General features: G+C 46.3%; 1 protein-coding gene across 1 annotated transcript; it reads left to right on the top strand.

Moving 5' to 3' along the window:
- The first annotated feature begins 21 nt into the window (after nt 1-21).
- LOC132322102 (protein N-terminal glutamine amidohydrolase-like) lies at nt 22-15,429 on the top strand. The gene is made up of 5 exons (XM_059836325.1): nt 22-39; nt 791-824; nt 4,682-4,853; nt 5,190-5,314; nt 15,129-15,429. Exons 1-5 carry the CDS (start codon nt 22-24, stop codon nt 15,260-15,262), a joined length of 483 nt encoding a protein of 160 aa, XP_059692308.1. The 3' UTR covers nt 15,263-15,429.
- Nucleotides 15,430-18,895: the final 3,466 nt, after the last annotated feature.

The following is an 18,895-nucleotide window of genomic DNA, read 5'->3' as shown; positions in this document are numbered from 1 at the left end:
GAAAATTTACATTTTAATGTAATGTATTACATTGGAAAGGTAATAAAGGAATTAACCTAAGTTTTCCTCAACTTGATCTCCACCTTGACTGCTGTCAGCGATTTTCGATGGGACTGTGGGGGTGGTTTGCTGACCACGTTCCCCAAGATGACTGTTTGAAAAACTGAACAGGAGTGGCAGTGTGGAAATGAGGAAGCAGAAACATTCCTGCAATCAAAACTTTTGCTTTTCAAAGCTTTGACCAAACTCTTTCCTGGCAGTAGTCTCGACAGGATACTGTACCTATACAGTTTTTTAGAAAAATTGTAGCTGTGTGTATCTTGAGCTTCCATGACCAACTGTTAACGGTTCCCACGAGGCACACCTGTATTTTTCTTCCTCGGGGAAACAATCGTATTCTAGTGTCTGAACCAAAATGGCAAGCAGCGATCAAAGAAATAGTATGTAGAAACGCAACGTTTTTGACAAGTAGGCAGCGGGAGTCAAAACTAAATATTGCCTCAACAGCTAGGTTATGTACTAAAGGAAAAGGTCCCCGTTCTCCAAGTTCCGTAACTAAACCAAAAAAAAAAAGGGGGGGTGATCTGGTGTGGGGGTTTTCCCCTCAGAGCCGTCACTTTGTGCTCATTCGCCCCTGGTTTGGGGCTCTGGACCCTGCGGCCATGTCCTCCCTCAGCGACAGCTCAGGGCGCCTGAGAGAAACTCGGGGCTGGCGTCGGAAAAACCCCTCACGGGGCCAGAGACGACGCTGTCTCTAAAAGCCGTCTGGGTGCGTGGCGGGAGGGTCTAGCGCGGAGCCGAAGTTTGGCGGCGAAGGAGCGGGCTGTGAGGGCGCCCCTGCCACCCGAGAACTGCCGCCTGCGCAACCGCTGCGCGCCGGCACCTCGCCGGGCCGAAGGGCGAGGAGAGGCCGGCGGCCACCGGCCTGCGGCGCCAAGGCAGTCCCCCGCCGCTGCCTCGGCGGGGCCGGGCCGCCCTCCGGCTGCTGTCCACCGCCTGACGGGCGGGGCGGCGGCGGCGGAGCGGCTCCGCCCCCGCTCCCTGCCAGGGAGGCTGAGGCACCGGCCGCCGCTGCCCGGCCTCCCCGCGCACCCGCCCCGGGGCAGCGAGGCGCCGGGAGGATGCGAGTGGGCGCTGCGGGCGGCGGCGAGGCGAGGGCCCGGGCGGCCGGCGGCCTTGGGAGTTCCCGGCTCACCCGCCGCCCCCCCGCCCCAAAAGAAGTGCAGTAGTTTGTGAAACGCAAGATGGCGGCGCGGCCGTGAGCGAAGGCGGCAGGCGGGCAGGCGGGCGGCGCGGGCTGAGGGGGCGAGGCGGAGCGGCGCCGTCAGGTAGGGGCTCGCGTCTCCCGCCGCCGCTGGCGCGGGCGGAGAGGGGGCTCTCGGCGCCGGGAGGCGGGAAGGCGACCCCCACCGGGGAGGCGTGCCCCCCGCACGCCTCCGCTTCCCCCCCGGGGAGCGGGCCAGGTGCTCTCCCGGCGGCGACGGGGCAGCGCCAGCGCGCCCGTCGCCCCGTGCCTCCCCGGGGCAAGGGCGGCTCCTGGCCGGCGGGGGCGGGCGGGCCGAGCCGGGCCCGGCGGGGGCGGCCGCCCAGCTGCCGCCCGCGGGGTGGGTGCGGTGGGCCGGCCGCGCCCCGCCCGCCTCCCTATTGTCTGGCGGCGGCGTGTGAGCGGCCGGCGCTGTCCCCGCGGCCGGGGGGCATCGCCTGCCGGGGGCGGCGGGCTTCGGGCTGCCTGGGGGAGCCAGGGCGGGGGGGAGCCGGGGCGTCACTTCGAAGCGGACTGCAGCGTGCCCCCCCTCCCCTGGCCCGCAGGGGGGCTGAACCCCTCCGAGTCCGAGGACGATCTCCTCTCCCCGTTCCTTCCTCCTCCGCCCTGCGCCAGCGGTGAAGCCGGGAGCCGGGGCGTGGCTTTGCTCGCCACAGGGCGGAGGAAGACCCGTCTGACTCCTCCGTCGGAAGGAAGGGAGAGTCAAGAAGTTCAGTCCCGGTGCGCCCGGAGGAGCTGGCGAGTTCCCGTCCGCTGCCACCGGGCTGCCCGCGCTGGCGCTCGGGCTGACGGACGGACGGACGGACGGACGGACAGACTGACAGCAGCCGACGAGCCATGAAGTTCTGGCTCCGGAGTTGTCTCGCATCCCGTGGCGTTGCAGAGTGGGGCGAGCGTGGAGGAACAGTACGGTGTATGTGCAGGCAAAGTTGGGGAAGGTGTCTGGTTTACTCTTCCGGGGGTGTCTGGGTTTTGGGGTGCGCTCTGATGCTCGGCTCTCCCCTAGATCAGGATGTGCAGCACTGGAGATCAACACCGAGTTCAATAAACCACGTAATGGAGGCAGTTCTGGATCTCTACAAGGGCTCAGAGTATCTGCAGTAGTGAACGCTGTCTGGTAGGTACTTGTGCTTTATTTCTGAGCTGCTTGGACTTTGTGGAAGGTTAAATAGTTAACAGAAGGATGGAGAAGTTTACTTTGCACAAAGCGTCGTCATGTAAAACAGCGAAGGCTGAGATGTCTCTTGGTCCGCAAGCTGGAGTAGGTGCCACTTGTTTTTGAAATAGAGATGTACAGAGGGCATGCTGGGGATGTCAGAGTGCGTATGAACATTACGTAAATAAAAAGTGGATTTTGTTACGAAACTTGTAACGTGAAAACAAATATTCCATTAAATATAGGAACAAGAGGGGAATTTTAAAAGCTGTGCTGTTGGTTTTGACCAGCAGTCTGGTTTTTGCTTGGTTTTGCTTAGAAGGATTTCACACAAAAAAAAGAAAGCTTCTGCTTAAAGAAACCCTGTTTAAAACAACCTGCATGATGCAAACTATAGGACTGCCCTGAATTACGACCTGTTTGAGCGAGCACGCATCGTTCAGAAAACCGTTTTGTTGCTGTCTTTAAATATTGCCAGCAAGGCAGTCTGTTTCACTTGTGTTGCTAAATGAATTCCCCTAAGCCGATGAGAAGCAGATGCCATTTTTTGTAACTGAAATTATTTGCTTTTAACTTAAGGCTAGTGGCTCTTGTATCTTTGCTAGACTGAAGAGCCTTCTGCTATCACATTTGGGTAATGTGTGTGTATGCTACGATTGTCCCCAAACTTGTCTTTGTAAAGCAGTGGTTTGAGGTAGAGCTTTTCCTTGTGAGGCATACTTTTCTACTCTCTTAATGTTTCTTATGACTCTCTTCTGGATTATGTCCTCTCTTGCAACACCCTTGATGACCTGTGCGTGCTTTAGCTGGATCCAGTGTCCTGGTGTCCAGCCTTAATTGCTGTCATTTGTCACTGTTGGTTATTATTGGAATAGACGATATTTATCACTGCCTACTGATCTATCATTGGAGACTGTTACTGCCGTGTATTGAACAGTTCTGCCGTTTGTAGATTCTCAGTACTGAAGAATTTCTATCAACTAATGGACTTGGTACTATTGATAGGATTCATTTTGTTCCTAATGTACCGGCAGGACTGTTTCTTGCGTCTTTTGCTTCACTGAGCAGTCTATAGCATTTCACTTAAGCTTATTGCTCTCCTTGGGCTTTCCCCCTGTTTTTTTCCCCTCATTTCTCTAGATGTAGCGTGAGGGAAGGGGTTAAATTTCGGTTAACGTTTTCATCCAGCTGTGATTAACACTGGTGACCCTTTTGTTCAGAAGTGACTTTAGAAGAGTCTTATTTAAAAAGTGGTCATATAGCTTTGAAGTCAGATTCCTTCCTCAAGTTTGAGTTCAGGATTTTTTCCAGCTTTATGAAACTGGAACTTTTAAAGCACCAAGTACATATAAAGGGGGTTTAATTCTGTTTGCACGTAATAAATGTAACCAAGGCACAATCACTTGTAGCTAAGCTATGGCTAATCTTTATTTGGGCGATCAGTTTCTCTTTACCTGTCAAGCTGAGATCTAGTCAAGAATTACACGGTGTCAAATTCAGTGTTTTTATGGTTTCCAGTTTTTAGAAATCCTGAGTCTGCTGTGTACGTACCTGACACCTAACATAAGGAACTCCAATTTCTCCAAACCTCCACCACACCCATGTTTCTTAAACGTTAAGGAGTAAAACTGCACCTCAGAACCCAAGTGTCAAGACAAAACAGTTACCTTGAAAAAGTGTGATAGAGTGCCCATAGGCCTTTTTTCCCAGCTTCAAGAGCTACTACAGGAATTCGTCTTACTCCTACGGCCCTCTTGATCTGAGCCATTTGCTGCTTTTTCAGCTGCTTCTGGCAGCTGAACACTCGGCACTCAAATTCACAGACCGTGTTACTGCAACAGGTACAACATCTCTTATTAGAAGAGATCACTAGGTAGTTTTAATGTTACGTCATCATATAGCGTTGTGAGCTTTTATTTAGGACTGGGTCTGAGACAAAAATGCTTATCCCGCTCAACCTTTGGTGTGGGACATGAAAGAGACTTGCTGTTTTCTTAGGAGTAGGGTACACTTTAGTTTAGCTGTCCAGGCTTAAACCAAAGGAGGCCGCAAAGGAATGGGGAGAGTACCAAGGTTTCTTGAAAGGCACGATGGGCGAGACAGGCGTTAGGAAATCTCTCTCCTGCTGCCAGAAGTGTAACAGGCTTAATACTTCAAGGGCAGAAAGCAGGATTTAAAGAAAGGATCTATAGCTTCTGCTTTTAGGAAGCATTTTGTTTTTCACTCCCTTTGCCAGTTTCTCACTAGCAGCTGTTTAACTAACGGCAATTACCCTTCTTCCCAGGACTACCATGTTATTCTACTTCATGTTTCCGGCGGAGAGCAGAACTTCATTTGTGACCTTGACACAGTGTTGCCGTTTCCATGTCCTTTTGACGTGTACAGTGTGGAGGCCTTTAGGTTGGATGACAGCCTTCATCCAGAATTTCGCAGGTGATGACACAAAATACAAAGACCATGAATGTTATTTCATGAAATCAAAGCTGAAGGTCTCTTTGTGGCTGCATAGTGACAGAGGTTTTCTGCTATGCTCCAGTAAAATAGATGCACTGTGTTATTTTTCTAAAGCTCTTTACCTTAGTCATCAAAAGCCCTTTTCTTTCCCACTCTAGTTTCTTGTTAACTAGTTAACTGCTTGGCATAATATTGCTGATTTATGTATTTAATGAAATTAATGCTCCTTGGTGGGAGGAAGGGTCTCTTGTTCTGAGTGACTAATACAGTATTGTATACATGGATCTTTTGATACAGTGTTGCATTATTATTTAGGAAAATCAGAATGTTTCGGGCAGATTTGTATTTGAAGACGTTTGCTTCAGACAGATCTCATATGAAAGATGCAAACGGGAAATGGCAGAAACCTCCTCCTTCATACCCTTGCATTGAAACTGCAGGTAAGCTGCCAGAGCTCCTTTTTCCTGCTTAACGGTGTTGAGTGACCTAGTCAAAGATGCACACAAGAAATAAATATGCTTCCATAGCACGTGTCTGGAAGCACATCCAGCTAGCTTATTATTTCCTGTGGAAAAAAAGGTAGGGCTATGAAGCATTTGGCGCTTCCTTTTCTGAGCGTGTAAAGTCTAGCATGCCTCCTGGCATTTACCATTATCAAACATTAATTACTGATCTTCGTAAACTGAGCAGAGAATGAGAGGTGGGGAATACTGTTCTCTCGTTACAGCAGGGAACTGAAGCAAAGAGGCCAACTAACTTGCTTAGGGGGCACCAAGTGAATTTTTAACGCACTGATGATACCACACTTTAGCTGGCAGGTCCCATCCTGCCAGAGCAGGTTATTTGGACAGGAGGAAGTTTTCAGGCTCCGCTCAGCATGCTGGGTTTGCCTGCATGAGATGTCTGAGGTTTCTCTACCAGGTGTGTGGACCTGAGGACACTTTAAGGCAAACTGGCAAGTGAGCAAACTTGTCCCCAAGCCTTAAGCCTCTTTTCAGTGATAGTCTAGATAATAGCCTCTGGGCCAAGCAGAGAGTGAAGTAAAGACTTGCCATCTCTTCTATTCTGTAGAGCTCCTTAAACCATTCTTACCACACAGTGTTTCAGCTTATTCTAGTCATGTGTTTGGCAAGCTGGCTAATACTTGCCTTGTGTGTGTTTGTTTGTTCTCTCATTTTCTTCGCAGATGGAAAAAAGTGTGGTGAAGTTTTGCTTTGAAAGAGTTTTCATGTTACTGCTCTGCATGTTTGGTTTTGTTGCTTTTTTAATAATGCAGTACTGCTATGTATTTATGTTAGAGAAGGCAGGGTCAAAGAAACATGTTTTGTGTTTAGGTCCAAGTTTATCGTGGTTTTAAATTGCTGGGAAGTAAATTCTTAATCTTTGCTTTGGCTTCTAAGGAAGCTTGGTGTTTCACACTAGAGTAGAAATGAATGATGAATGCGGGCAGGAGCACAGGTGTAGTAGTCTTCATTGTGAAGCTTTAGGTGTTCTCTAGACAGTCCAGGTTATGAAGCACCTTAAATTCTATGTCTTGGTCCTTATCTCCAGTAAAGGTTTATACAAAGTGTCGTGGTTTAAGCCCAGCTGGCAACTAAGCACCACACAGCCGCTCGCTCACTCCTCCCCTGCCCCAGTGGGATGGGGGAGAGAATAGGAAAAGTAAAAGCGAGAAAACTCGTGGGTTGAGATAAAAACAGTTTAATAAATGAAATGAAGTAAAATAATAATAAAAATAATAATAATAATAATAATAATAAAAAAAATTGTAATGAAAACAACAACAAACAAGAAAGGCAAGTGATGCAAATGAAAACAATTGCTCACCACCCTCCGACCGATGCCCAGCCCAAGCAGCGGTCCCCCGGCCAGCCTTCCCCCTAGTTTATATACTGAGCGTGACATCATATGGTATGGAATATCCCTTTGGTCAGTTGTGGTCAGCTGTCCCGGCTGTATCCCTTCCCAACTTCTTGTGCACCCCCAGCCTACTTGCTGGCGGGGCGGTGTGAGAAGCAGAAAAGGCCTTGTCTCTGTGTAAGCACTGCTCAGCAGTAACTAAAACATCCCTGTGTATCAATACTGGTTTTAGTACAAATCCAAAACACAGCCCTATACTAGCTACTATGAAGAAAATTAACTCTATCCCAGCCGAAACCAGCACACAAAGGTAGTGCAGCGAGTGGAGGATGCCTGGACTGCAGTGGCCGGTTCAGTGTTAGCTGGGGCCTCCTGGTTGCTGAGGACTTTCTGCCTGGGGAAACCTTATTCTTGTGATAGTTGAGAGCTAATGAAAGTATGAGGAATATAGATCAGGCCAGACCAGGAGTGAAAACTTCTACTCAAATCAGAATGGTAGGAAACATTACTTGCAGATAGCAAGTTACAGAATGACTCGGACAGTTTCAGATGTGTACATGTACCTCCAGCTGCAGTGAATGACTCCATCACTGCAAACCCTGTAACTCTCCCCTGATCTTTCTTGCTTGGCTGAGCTTTACCTCACTGTTGAGTAGCAGCCACAGGGTCTCAACTAACCTCCAGATTGTCTCTGCAATGTTAATAGATAGTGAAAGATACATAGCTCTTCAGTTTCTGCCATGCTCTATTTCTTTGCTCTGTACCTTGCCATGCTGAAAGGCACATCCATAGGTCATCGAGTCCAACCCCTGCTCAAAACAGGGGTTCCTTAGGGCTCTGGTCAGTCTCGCCTTGAACACCTCCAGGGATGGAGATTCCACCGTCTCTCTGGGCAGTCTGTTCCAATATTTGACCACTGTCATGGTAAAAAAAAAATAAAATATTTTCCTTGTATCTAATCAGAATTTCCCATGTTCCAACTCTGTTCTTTGCTTCTTGTCCTGTTGCCATGCTCCTCCAAGAAGGCTCTGGCTCCATCTTCTCTGTGTTCTCTGATCAGGTAGATGTAGACAGCAGAAACGTCTCCCCTTCACCTTCTCTGTTTAAGACTGAACAGGTGCAGTTCCCTCAGCCTCTCCTTGAATACCATCTTCTCCCGCCCCAAACAACTTGATGTTCGTCTTCTGGGCTCAGTCCAGTATGTCACTGTTTTGGGGGTTATCTTGTACTGAGGAGCTCCACACTGGACACAGTATTCCAGCTCTGTACTGATGTGCCCTGGTCTCCTGGTCAGTTGGCTGAATGTTGCAGACGAAGGAAACTCGTTACCCTGCACCCACTGAAGGTGGAAGGTCATTCACTTGGTAGCTTCAAGATCTGGGTCAGAACAGGAATAAATCGTATTAGATCCAGGATGTTTAGTTCAACTTCCATTCAGTACCAGTTTCTCCAGCTTTGTTTTTTTTCTTCCCTGTATTCACTTGAGATATCTTACAATGATGCATGCTTCAGTGCGCACAGTGCTGTAAGTCAGTGAGGAGTCTAGGTTTAACTGTTGTGGAACAAGCACGTGCTTTAACTTTTAGCTGAATCTAAGCCCTGTGTTTCAGTGATGCAGTTCTGTACATGACCACTTATCCTTGCAGGCCAACATACAGGTTTAGAAAACATTGCTGTCAACAAGTGGAACTGGTAATTCTATTCCTTTAGAGACTGGTAAAGTAGTGTCTCAGCACAGTTTTATCAGGCATAAAAGCGCCTTATTTTAAACTTGATGGAAAACTGGGTGGCAGACCTTTTGTTATCATCCAAGAGCTTGGGGTATTAATGTTCACATCTATGCCAAATTCCATTGCAGATAACTGTTTTCTCCCTGTTGTTTCACTTAGATAGAGTACTCTGCTTTCCATGTTAATTTGTGTTTGCACAAGATTAAATTGCTTACATATTTCATGTTAGAGGTGACTGCAATTTAATGGCTGACAGAATTGACCACATATTGTTTTAGTATCAATTTGTTTGTGAGGCACATTTAGATCATAGCATTATATTAATTTATATTGTTATTTATTATTATTTTGCTGTAATTTAGAGTAGCCAAATTCCTAAGCTCTTGAGAAGATGATTACAAAAGCTGTGGTGGGTTGACCCTGGCTGGACGCCAGGTGCCCACCGAAGCCGCTCTATCACTCCCCTCCTCGGCAGGACAGGGGAGAGAAAATATAACGAAAGGCTCATGGGTCGAGATAAAGACAGGGACATCACTTGGCAGTTACCGTCACAAGCAAAACAGACTTGACTTGGTGAAAATTAATTTAATTTATTACCAATCAAATCAGAGTAGAACAATGAGAAATAAAAACTAAATCTTAAAACACCTTCCCCCCACCCCTCCCCTTTTCTCGGGCTTAACTTTACTCTCAAATTCTCTACCTCCTCCCTGCCAGTGGCACAGGGGGACGGGGAATGTGGGTTGCAGTCAGTTCATCACACTTTGTCTCTGCTGCTCCTTCCTCCTCAGGGGGAGGACTCCTCACACTCTTCCCCTGCTCCAGTGTGGGGTCCCTCCCATGGGAGACAGTCCTCCACAAACTTCTCCAACATGGGTCCTTCTCACAGGCTGCAGTTCTTCACGAACTGCTCCAGCATGGGTCCTTTCCACGGGGTGCAGTCCTTCAGGAACAGACTGCTCCAGCGTGGGTCCCCTGCGGGGTCCCAAGTCCTGCCAGCAAACCTGCTCCAGCATGGGCTCCTCTCTCCACGGGTCCACAGGTCCTGCCAGGAGCCTGCTCCAGCGTGGGCTTTCCATGGGGTCACAGCCTCCTTCGAGCATCTGCCTGCTCTGGCATGGGGTACTCCAGGGGCTGCAGGTGGATATGTGCTCCACCATTAACCTCCATGGGCTGCAGGGGCACAGCCTGCCTCATCATGGTCTTCACCAGGGGCTGCAGGGGAATCTCTGCTCCAGCACCTGGAGCATCTCCTCCCCCTCCTTCTTCACTGACCTTGGGGTCTGCAGAGTTGGTTCTCTCACATGTTCTCATGCCTCTCTTCTGACTGCTGCTGGTGGTGCGCAGGTTTTTTTCCCCCTTCTTAACTATGTTATCCCAGAGGTGCTACCAACCGTCACTGATTAGCTCAGTCTTGGCCAGTGGTGGGTCTGTCTTGGAGCCAGCTGGCATAGGCTCTATCGGACATAGGGGAAGCTTCTAGCAGCTTCTGACAGAAGCCACCCCTGTAGCCCCCCTGCTACCAAAACCTTGCCAGGCAAACCCAATACAAAAGCATACAAGGTTCTTCTGTTACTTCTGTGTGCTATATGTCTTCTTTGATGTTTAAAAAAAAAGCGTGAAGGCTGAAAAAGTGCAATAAAAATGTGTCCGTCTTTTTTAACGTATGAGCATTGTGCTGTTAAATGTGTCCATGAACTCCTGTTATTTAAAGGTAATCGGTGCTCTGGTACTATTGTGTTGCTACAATTTGCTGTGTTAAAGCATATTAGTTACATTTATATACACTGCTCTTCTTATCCCACAGGGTTTTAAAGCTTTTAATAAACTTAAAAAGACAAGAATGTTTACTCTCGATACTAAAATATTGCCTCTTCCAGAGCAGGACAGCTGTTAAGTCTGAATATAGCACTTTGGAAAAGGAAATTCCATAGTATCCAAGTCAAATGTGAGTTAAACAAGACCATAGGTAGAATAATGTAATTACCCAGTGTTGAGCTGGGACAGGATGCTGGGACCAGTGATAGGGGTTTTTTTTATGAAATATACCAGGAAATGTTTAATGACTGTGACATTCCTTTTGGAATGGAATCAAGGAATCTCTATCAGTAACCAGTTCAGCTTTTTTTTTTTTTTTTTTTTTAATATTAACTCAAAAGGAATAATTCTTAAACTGTTTTTGTGCTGGTCATGGAGTTGCAAAATAAACCTTCTAAAATAAGCTTCAGTTATAAATTCTAGTCCATGCTTAAAAAAATTGAAGTTGGAACCACGTGATTTTTTTTTTTTTTTAAGAACCTTAGCATTATTTTAAGACAAAAAACCCCCACAAACAACACCAAACTAACTGACTGAATAAAAAAACCTGAAACTCCTCAATATCTTATCAGAACTCACATGCCAAGCGTTAGCCTTTTGCAACTGGCTCTGCTCTAGCCGTTTTCCAGAGCTAGGCCTCTGTGTTTCTTTCTGGCATTGCTTGGGCCTCTGTTCTGCTCTGCTGCCATGCGTGCCAGGAGAAGCTGGCTAACCTAACTGTGTGCACGGTGCTTTCTCACCTAGCCCTATTCTCAAAGCAGCTCTGCTGGAATAAGCATACCTGAGCTGCAGCAGACTTGCCTGGTCCCACCTGGTTGCCAGTTGAAAGAAAACAGGGGCCAGTCTGGTATTTTGTTCAAATAATAAAAATTAAGAAGATGCAATTTGGTGCACGGATTCATCATTCTAGGGCTGGTGAGCCCAGCAGGGGGGTTTCTTTTAAGTCCCCTTACTTCATGAGTCCTGATGAGATCAGCCCTCCGTACTGCAAGCCTGTGTAAAATACAGCTTGCACAGTGCATTTCAAAATTACTCAGAACAGATGCTCTTACTGCTTATATACAACTGTTAGCATCAGGTCTAACACTTAAAAGCATTGGTTTGAATTTCAGTTCTCCCTAGGTCTTTGGGAGCACACTGACAGGACTGATTTGTAAAGGCTTTTTGTTCTTTTTTAGTATTATTAAAATCCCTGGTAGTCATAAATGATGGGGGTTTACTTGGTGTTTTTTTTGTTTTGAAGAGCATGAGTAGGACATCTGAGAAATTCTGGAGGCGCTGTCTGTGACACATCTATGTAACAGGCAAGCTGCTAGGCAGAGGCCGGGCAGATGTCTGCAGTTTCTTTCTGTATCTCCTCTCTGAGGTGGTGGTAGGATCCTAGTGAAAGCAAAAAAGAAGCACTGATACAGATCCAAGTAGCTCATATGCACTTCATGGGAAACTTCTGCTCTTCTCATTTGAGAATAAAACTCCAGTCTGTCAGGTTAGGTCCTTACTTCATGAGCTTTTGTGGAAGTAAAGAATCAAGTCGGGGTAGAGGCAATAAAGGTACAACTAAGGATAGAAGTATTTAAATTCCGTGAGTGGCTCACTGAAATTTACGCCGCTTTCTGTGAAAGATAATTTAAGGTGACCAGCTTTTGTTTTACACCGAGATGGACCAAGGTGGTTTGCACAGTCGGTTATGTCTCAGCTGTGGGGACAGCACCTTCCGGCTGAGTGTGCTAATAGCCTTTCCGACTCCGCCTGCCCAAACACTTCTCTCTCTCCTCAGGCAAGGGAGGGGGATCTACAGAGAACTGTAGACACCTATGCAAGTCTGTGAAGAGCCCAACTTTCTAAGTATTTTAGGTGCCCCCAAGGTTAGGCAGCAGCAGAGCTGATCTTGGAGACTTTGTTTCGGACTTGCTCACCTCCAGCAGCCCTTCGGCAGCTGTCGTTATGCAGAATTAGTCCAAGGTTTGTGAGCCAAGCTGAGGCTTGGCTGAAACGTTGCTTTCGAGCTGCTGTTGGCAGAAGCCACAAGTATCATGGCTAACAATGCCATCTGATAGTGCGTGGCCTTTTATTCCATCCCTGCTTGGGATGTCAGACTTGATTAAAAAAATAAAATTATGCGGGAATATCCCAGAATGTGCCAGCTAGGTCTCATTGGCTCTGTGTGTGTGTGTGTGTGTGTAACAAAGTGGGTTTCATCGAAGAGGAAGCATTGGCTCTGAGCATGCACAAATGCAAGCTAGTATAATAGCCGCAGCACCTGAGGAGGACTGCAAGTGTAATGTAAATCTTTAAAAAGAAAAAAAAAAATTCTGGTGCTCTTGACCTTGTATAAATGTTTTATAAAGTATGCTCCTCCTTGCTTTTGTGGAGAAATCCTCCTGGATTGTCAACTGAAGCATCCAAATGTCTCTTTTGTAAATTCTGCTGTTTGTCATTCTTCATCTGCTTCAGGACGAGGGCTTCGTGGTGTTCTCATGCATTTTGCTGAGCTGTTTCCTAAAGCTGCAAGGTCTAACATAACATGAATGGCATTCAGATACAGCGCATGAGTAAGAAGAGAGGCATAGAGAGACTTGTTATCTCCTGAATTGAATAAAACGGGAGAGGTCTCACTGTTTTTTCCGATGGATAGCTCTCATACTGCTTCAGTGCCACCTACTGACCGGTTCTTAGACCATCCGCTCTTCACAGGAATGTTCCTGTTTGCTTTGTTGAAACAATTTTTCCTTTCATTAAACCTCTCTGATGGACTGTGTTATGCTCTGCCACAATCTTTCTGAATTTAAGAGAATATTTCACTTCCTACAGACATTGTGACAGCAACTTGAAGTTGTTAACAGCAGCAGCTGTGTTTGTAACTCTACTGGAACAACCCACTTTGGGCTTCTTTACCATTCACAGAACAGTTTTATGAAATTATTATTCTGCTACACTCAGTGCACATAAAGCAGGGAATTATGTATCTTTCAAATCTTAAACTATATGAACATTAATTTTAAAACAAAAGCATCTGGGAGGAAAAGACAAGTTGGGAACTGGAGAACAGGCTTACCAGTCTAGCAGTAAGCAAGTGCTGTTATGCGCTACTAATTGTTCTTGAGCTACAACAGCAAATTGCTGGGCTTGTGCTATATTAAATTCCCACACAGATAGGAATTGGCCCCGTTCTGCCAGACCCACTTCAGCAGTAGGACCATGCTTGGCTGGACATAAGGATTTTCCATGTGCAGGGCCCAAACAGGTTAACAAGAAAAGAGTTAGGGGCTAGACCTCAGAAGTGGCGAGAGCTGGGATTAGGCAAATCACAAAGCTGTGCCATAGTGTAGGTGTGGTGCAAACAGAGGGCTTTGGGGGCTGGGTTATGGCTGGGACTCCTGGGTCTGGGATTCCCAGACATCATCTTCCCTTCCTCACTTACGCTGTCCATAATGGTAAGCCTAATTACACAAGCTTTTTGCAGCTGAAGCAAATTCCATCCTATGGATTTTATAATCCATTCATTAGAGCCTACTCTTGTTTGGTTCTTTATCCTTAAATGCGCACATGAATAATCTGTATTAAAATAAATACTTAAGTACAGCAGGAAAGCTGTCACGGTAAATCCAATGGTTCTCCCACTCTGTTCTTTAAACTCATTCTCTTCCAGTTTTCTTGAAATGGACATTTAAAAAGATTATTTGTGCAGATCGTCAGTGAGAACATAAAACAACAAGCCCACGGATGTTTGTAGTCAGAGCTGAATAGGCTGAGGAATCGGAAACCTCTGATCAGCATGGTTCTGAGTCAGCAAAGCTTGTACCGGGCCAGTTCCGGAAAAAGGATGCATAAGGCACCTAAACCTAAAACTGCAGACCAGCACTTTCCACTGAGCTCTCTGGGATCCACGAACGGGACAGAATGGTTTCTACCTTTCCTACAGGGGTCAGAGCAGATCAGACTCCTGGCAAAGAGCAGCCATGGTTACTTTTCTCTTGAAACTACGGCAGTTAACCTTTTCCCCCTCTGACTTCATTCAGTGGTTCAGGATTCAAAAGAAAAGTGCTTGCCCCCAGCCTAGGTTTGTGCCCTTCTTCACCTGAGCATCCCTCTAAGCTGTAGACTGGGTTACATCAGACGTTTCCTCCAGTCTGCATATTCTGGCCTTGCAGTTGGGCTGGTGTGAGGGCAAAGTTCAGGGCTGGAGGGAAAGCAGATACAGAGCAAATACTGCAGTCTGGGGAGTAACAAACTGTAGGTTTGCCAAGGGGCTCATCGCTTCTGAGAGACACTAAGCAACTTCCAATTCTGACTGCTGCTCTGATCCAGTTCCTCTGTAGTCAGTGCAAAAGCTGACTCAGTTGGCTTTGATTTAGAACTTAATGGAGGAATAGTATCTCCCCTGCCTTTGAGTAATCAGATATGTGTAAATGCAAGATGACTGCGAACACCTGCTGCATTGCAGTTCCCTGTGTTGGTTGTTACTTGCACTCGAGTTCTCCGACACTAGTCAACCCTTCTAGGCTGCTGTTGCAGGGAAACATGTTACCCTTTCCTACACACGCTGGTTTCTAATGACTAAGGATGCTTACTGATCCAGTAATGTGATTATTGCCATGGGCAGAGAGAGGGATCAGGGGCAAAAGCAACATTTCAGAGACTGGAAATAGATGTTTCCGTAGCACCGTACAATCTTGCAGCATCTTGCTGGACTGCTGCTCAGCAAGTGTGCTATGAACTCTTCACTATTTTGAACTGAACTATCAAAGAGGGTTTTTCTGGCATTTTCTTTATAGATACATACCTGTGCTACGGAAGCTGCATCAGGAACTTTAATATATTATTCTCTTTTCTGGTCCTTTTTTAGACTCCAAGATGAACTTGGAGGATTTCATCAGTATGAATCCCAAAGTGGGATGGGGCTCAGTGTTCCCCCTTCCAGACTTTGTGCATCGATTTGGCAGACAGACTGATTACAGCTATTCCTTGGAAGGACAGTGAAGTGAAGTGAAGAAAGAAGTTCTCCCTGCTTTTGTTTTGAGTATGTGTGTTTTGTTTTGCTGCTCTTACATTGTATTTATGGTTTACATTTCTTTACACAGAGTAAGTATTTGGGCAAATAGAATACCCAATCAGAAATATAATGAACTGAATAAAAACTTTTATTTTGATTATGTAAGAATGAACTTGTTTTTTAATATGTCAAATCAAAGGCAGACGTCCCACCTTAAGCATATTACTTTTCCATCTACTGTGCCCAAATTGAAAAGAGCATTTACATGCTGCAAGAAAAGCTTTTGGAAAAATACCTGCATAAAATGCTGAACAATGTAGCTCAAATTGTTAAATGTCACCACATTTTAGAAGTGAGATATTCTTTATGTTATGATTTCTGTCATCACTTACATAAACAGACAGTGCATCTCAGTTTAGTCACTAATTTTATCAGTTACGCTTATTTGGCAGAAGCCTAAAGGCCAGACAGACAAAAGGATCATAGACTTAGTACAATCTTGAACTCCCAAGCACTATGTAAAACCAGGTAAGTATATAGGTTTCTGTGCTGTATGAGGGCAGAACTAAATGCCTGCCATTTCAGTTAAACTGTTCTGGTGCTGGCGGTTGCTGGAAGATGCAGTTGCTTTTCCTTCTTACGCTGGCTGCGCATTGTCACCTGCCCCTGTGCGGTTGTACTTGGCATTTGTCTGGCCCCATGGTAATCCAGGGTAGGAAGCTAAACTGACAGAAAGAAGTGAAGTGGAGTTTTTTTTCCTGCCTTTTGGCCCCTTGAACTGGCTTGCTGTAAGGTCAGACAGCTGCTCTTGCTGGTATAAGGAAATCAGCAGGAACATACGGCTGGGGGGAAGGGAATGAGAAAGCCTCCCCCATACAGGGTGGCTTGCTGCTGAATTTCCTTAGAGGTGGTATCAAGTTGCATCCTTGCAGGGGAACCCAGGAAAGCCATCACATTGATTGGGGGTTTGGAGCAAAGTCTCCCACATCTTAGAAGAGTGCCCTAAACATGGGATTACAGAAATAAACTAAGATGGGATATGGAATTATCTGGTTTTGGATCTGTTCTACTTTATATACTAGCACATCATAGAATCACAGACTGGTAGAATAATTCAGGTTAGAAGGGTCAGGCAGTCTCTAGTCCAATCTCCTGTTCAAATCAGGTAAGACCAGGCCGCTCAAGGCTTTATCCAGCAGCCAGGCCTTGGAAACCTACTGGGATTGAGACTACAATAAACATTTGTGATGGACTTCAGTCTTGGTGAGGAAAAGCACAGTAACGGTTTTAAGTATAAAGGAATCATTTTATTTGTTATGTATGGAAAAATATAAAAACTTCAAAGATACTTACATGTATATCACTGTTACATAGGTGTATTGTTACATACATATTCTATTAGTCTATCTCCCATTAGTTCCAGAGAATTTACTCAGCATGTTAACAGCAGAGACAGACTGTTGAACAACGGTGGGATTGATTCACTTCATCCAGACATTTCTTTTTCTGTGTCGTAAGGGCTGGCTGAATGTAGAAACTTACACTTTCTGTTGCCAGATGCAGCACAGCTGGTTGGTTATGCAGATAGGCTGCTAACACACAGATTCCTTGGGTGCCAGCATGGACTACGGATAGGAGGCCAGTTGCCGGGGCAGTCATCTGCAGAGTGGGAGAGTTGATCTGTAGTTTCCGTCTCTCTGAACCAGCTTCACCAGAAGAGATAGAGATGATGGAACTTGGGATTCCTGATAAACTGGTGCTCAGAGTTCTCTGAAGAGGGGGCAGCTCTGGATTTAACCAGATGCACCTGTGTAAAAGGTCTGATTTATCAGTGTTTGGATGAAATGCCAGCTCTTTCTGCATGATGCTGATGTGGCAGGCATGCTTTGAGTGAGTGAAGATGTCGTTACTTGCTATTTTTGAGTGATGTCAAGACTGATGGTGAATGTGCACAGCAGCAGAAATTTGCCTGCTAACATCCTCTATATAGATGCTAACCCAGTGCCCAGGGCATCGCATGCACTGCCCAGGTTAGACAATAGCAGAACTGAGAATATAAAGATCCACATTTTAGATGAACGGCTTATGTTAAGCACTTTTTACCCTTCAAGTAGGTGACTGAATCATACATACACAGAGTTCCTGTGCATTGCTCAACCGACCCTTTAAGCTGTTGCAGAGCATTAGGTTCTCATCCCTCCCTACTTTGAGTATGTCCTGTGATTTAAATACTGAGCTGCCATCCTCAGCTGGTTCCCAGTGCCTGAAATCCATGACACACTCCCTTTAGTGAGGCTCAGACACAAGACTTTGCCTGGTTTAATCTAGTTTCAGGATAGAGGCTGTTAAGAAGGAGAACAGTCACAACCGTTATTCAGAATATACAAGTTCAAAAAACAATGTGAAGAGACAGTCCTTTTTCTCTCTAATCATTCTGAACAGATGCTTAATTTTACAGGTAGCAAGCTGGGTGTGTGCGATGATAACTTTTCTATAATTAACAATCTTTCTGTAGCTCTTGTAAAAAGTTTTCATTCCAGAGGGATAGGTCAACACCAAGCGCTCATTTAGGGCCCCAAATACAAGGAGGAGCTACTTGCTTCACCATGATTAGCGGAGACCAGCCCTTTTTCTAATGCTGGTTAACCCTGGTGTCCCATCAGAGGGACTAAGTGAATCCCCTCCCCTCTTTGCTCCTTTCTCTCTCCAATTAACCCTCCTCCCGACTGTTTTGGTGAACCTGCTGTGTTTAACCTTCCTGCTGTCACCTCAGACTGATGCGTGAGGTGGCCCCACCAGTGTGGTTTACTCACTGAGCACCACAGTAAGCTACAGACAGAAAAGCCACATTTGTTGAGAGCCACTTTGCCGAGCGCCTGCAGAAGCAGCGTGTGTCAGAAGTACAAGCAAAGAACTGCCACTGTAAAGCTGATGGTGAGGAGGCAACTTCACTGGCGGACATCACTAATTATCAGCTCTGTGATCACTGATGTGTTTAAACACCTAATATTCAAGCAACTTTATATGATGGGCACACATACATATGGGGTGCACCATAGAGGAGGGCACGACTTGGTGGTCCTCAGGTACAGCTCCAAGCTGGCCGGTACAGCCACCCAGCCAAAGTGGTGCTCTAGGGAGAGCCTCACTCCTTGATGCAGGAGGGCTGGGCTTGTGCTACTATAAGATACGAAATAATACCAAAGCTTTGACATTACTGCAGGGCTGATTTGCAGGGGTGCACTGGCACAGCAGGATCAGCATGTGGTCACCTATACTCCTTGCTGTCGATAGCCCTTGAGATTTTTAATCTTCCCTGTGTCCAGATGATGTCCCGATCTGTCCAGCACAAAGATGTGTTCCTTACTCACTTTCAGTACAATGATTTCCTAGTACAGCTTAGCTTTCCATTCCCTTTCAGCCTTCTTTACCTTGTCCCTTCCCACAGTGAAGGCTTTCTGTTGTCCAGTTATTATTACAGCATTTATGTGCTCAGAGCCCCTGGGTGGTGGCTTTTTGGACTAGGTTGCCCTTGAGTCTGGCATTGAACAAAGAGAGGAGAAACCCCCCTGCCCTCAGGTCAATTCCTTGCTATCCTGTGGTCTCCCAGCTTCTGTATT

The sequence above is a fragment of the Gavia stellata genome, chromosome 3, assembly GCF_030936135.1.
Source record: "Gavia stellata isolate bGavSte3 chromosome 3, bGavSte3.hap2, whole genome shotgun sequence".
NCBI classification, from domain to species: domain Eukaryota; kingdom Metazoa; phylum Chordata; class Aves; order Gaviiformes; family Gaviidae; genus Gavia; species Gavia stellata.
The sequence above is the reverse complement of the archived record's forward strand: the minus strand, read 5'-3'. Positions and strand labels throughout refer to the sequence as shown.

What these genes read in the sequence shown, in the direction of transcription:
- LOC132322102 (XM_059836325.1), top strand. An exon ending in TTGGCGGCGAAGGAGCGGGC is followed by an intron (nt 825 to 4,681) that starts TGTGAGGGCGCC and finishes GCTGTTTAACTA; the next exon opens with ACGGCAATTACCCTTCTTCC. An exon ending in CCCTTGCATTGAAACTGCAG is followed by an intron (nt 5,315 to 15,128) that starts GTAAGCTGCCAG and finishes GTCCTTTTTTAG; the next exon opens with ACTCCAAGATGAACTTGGAG.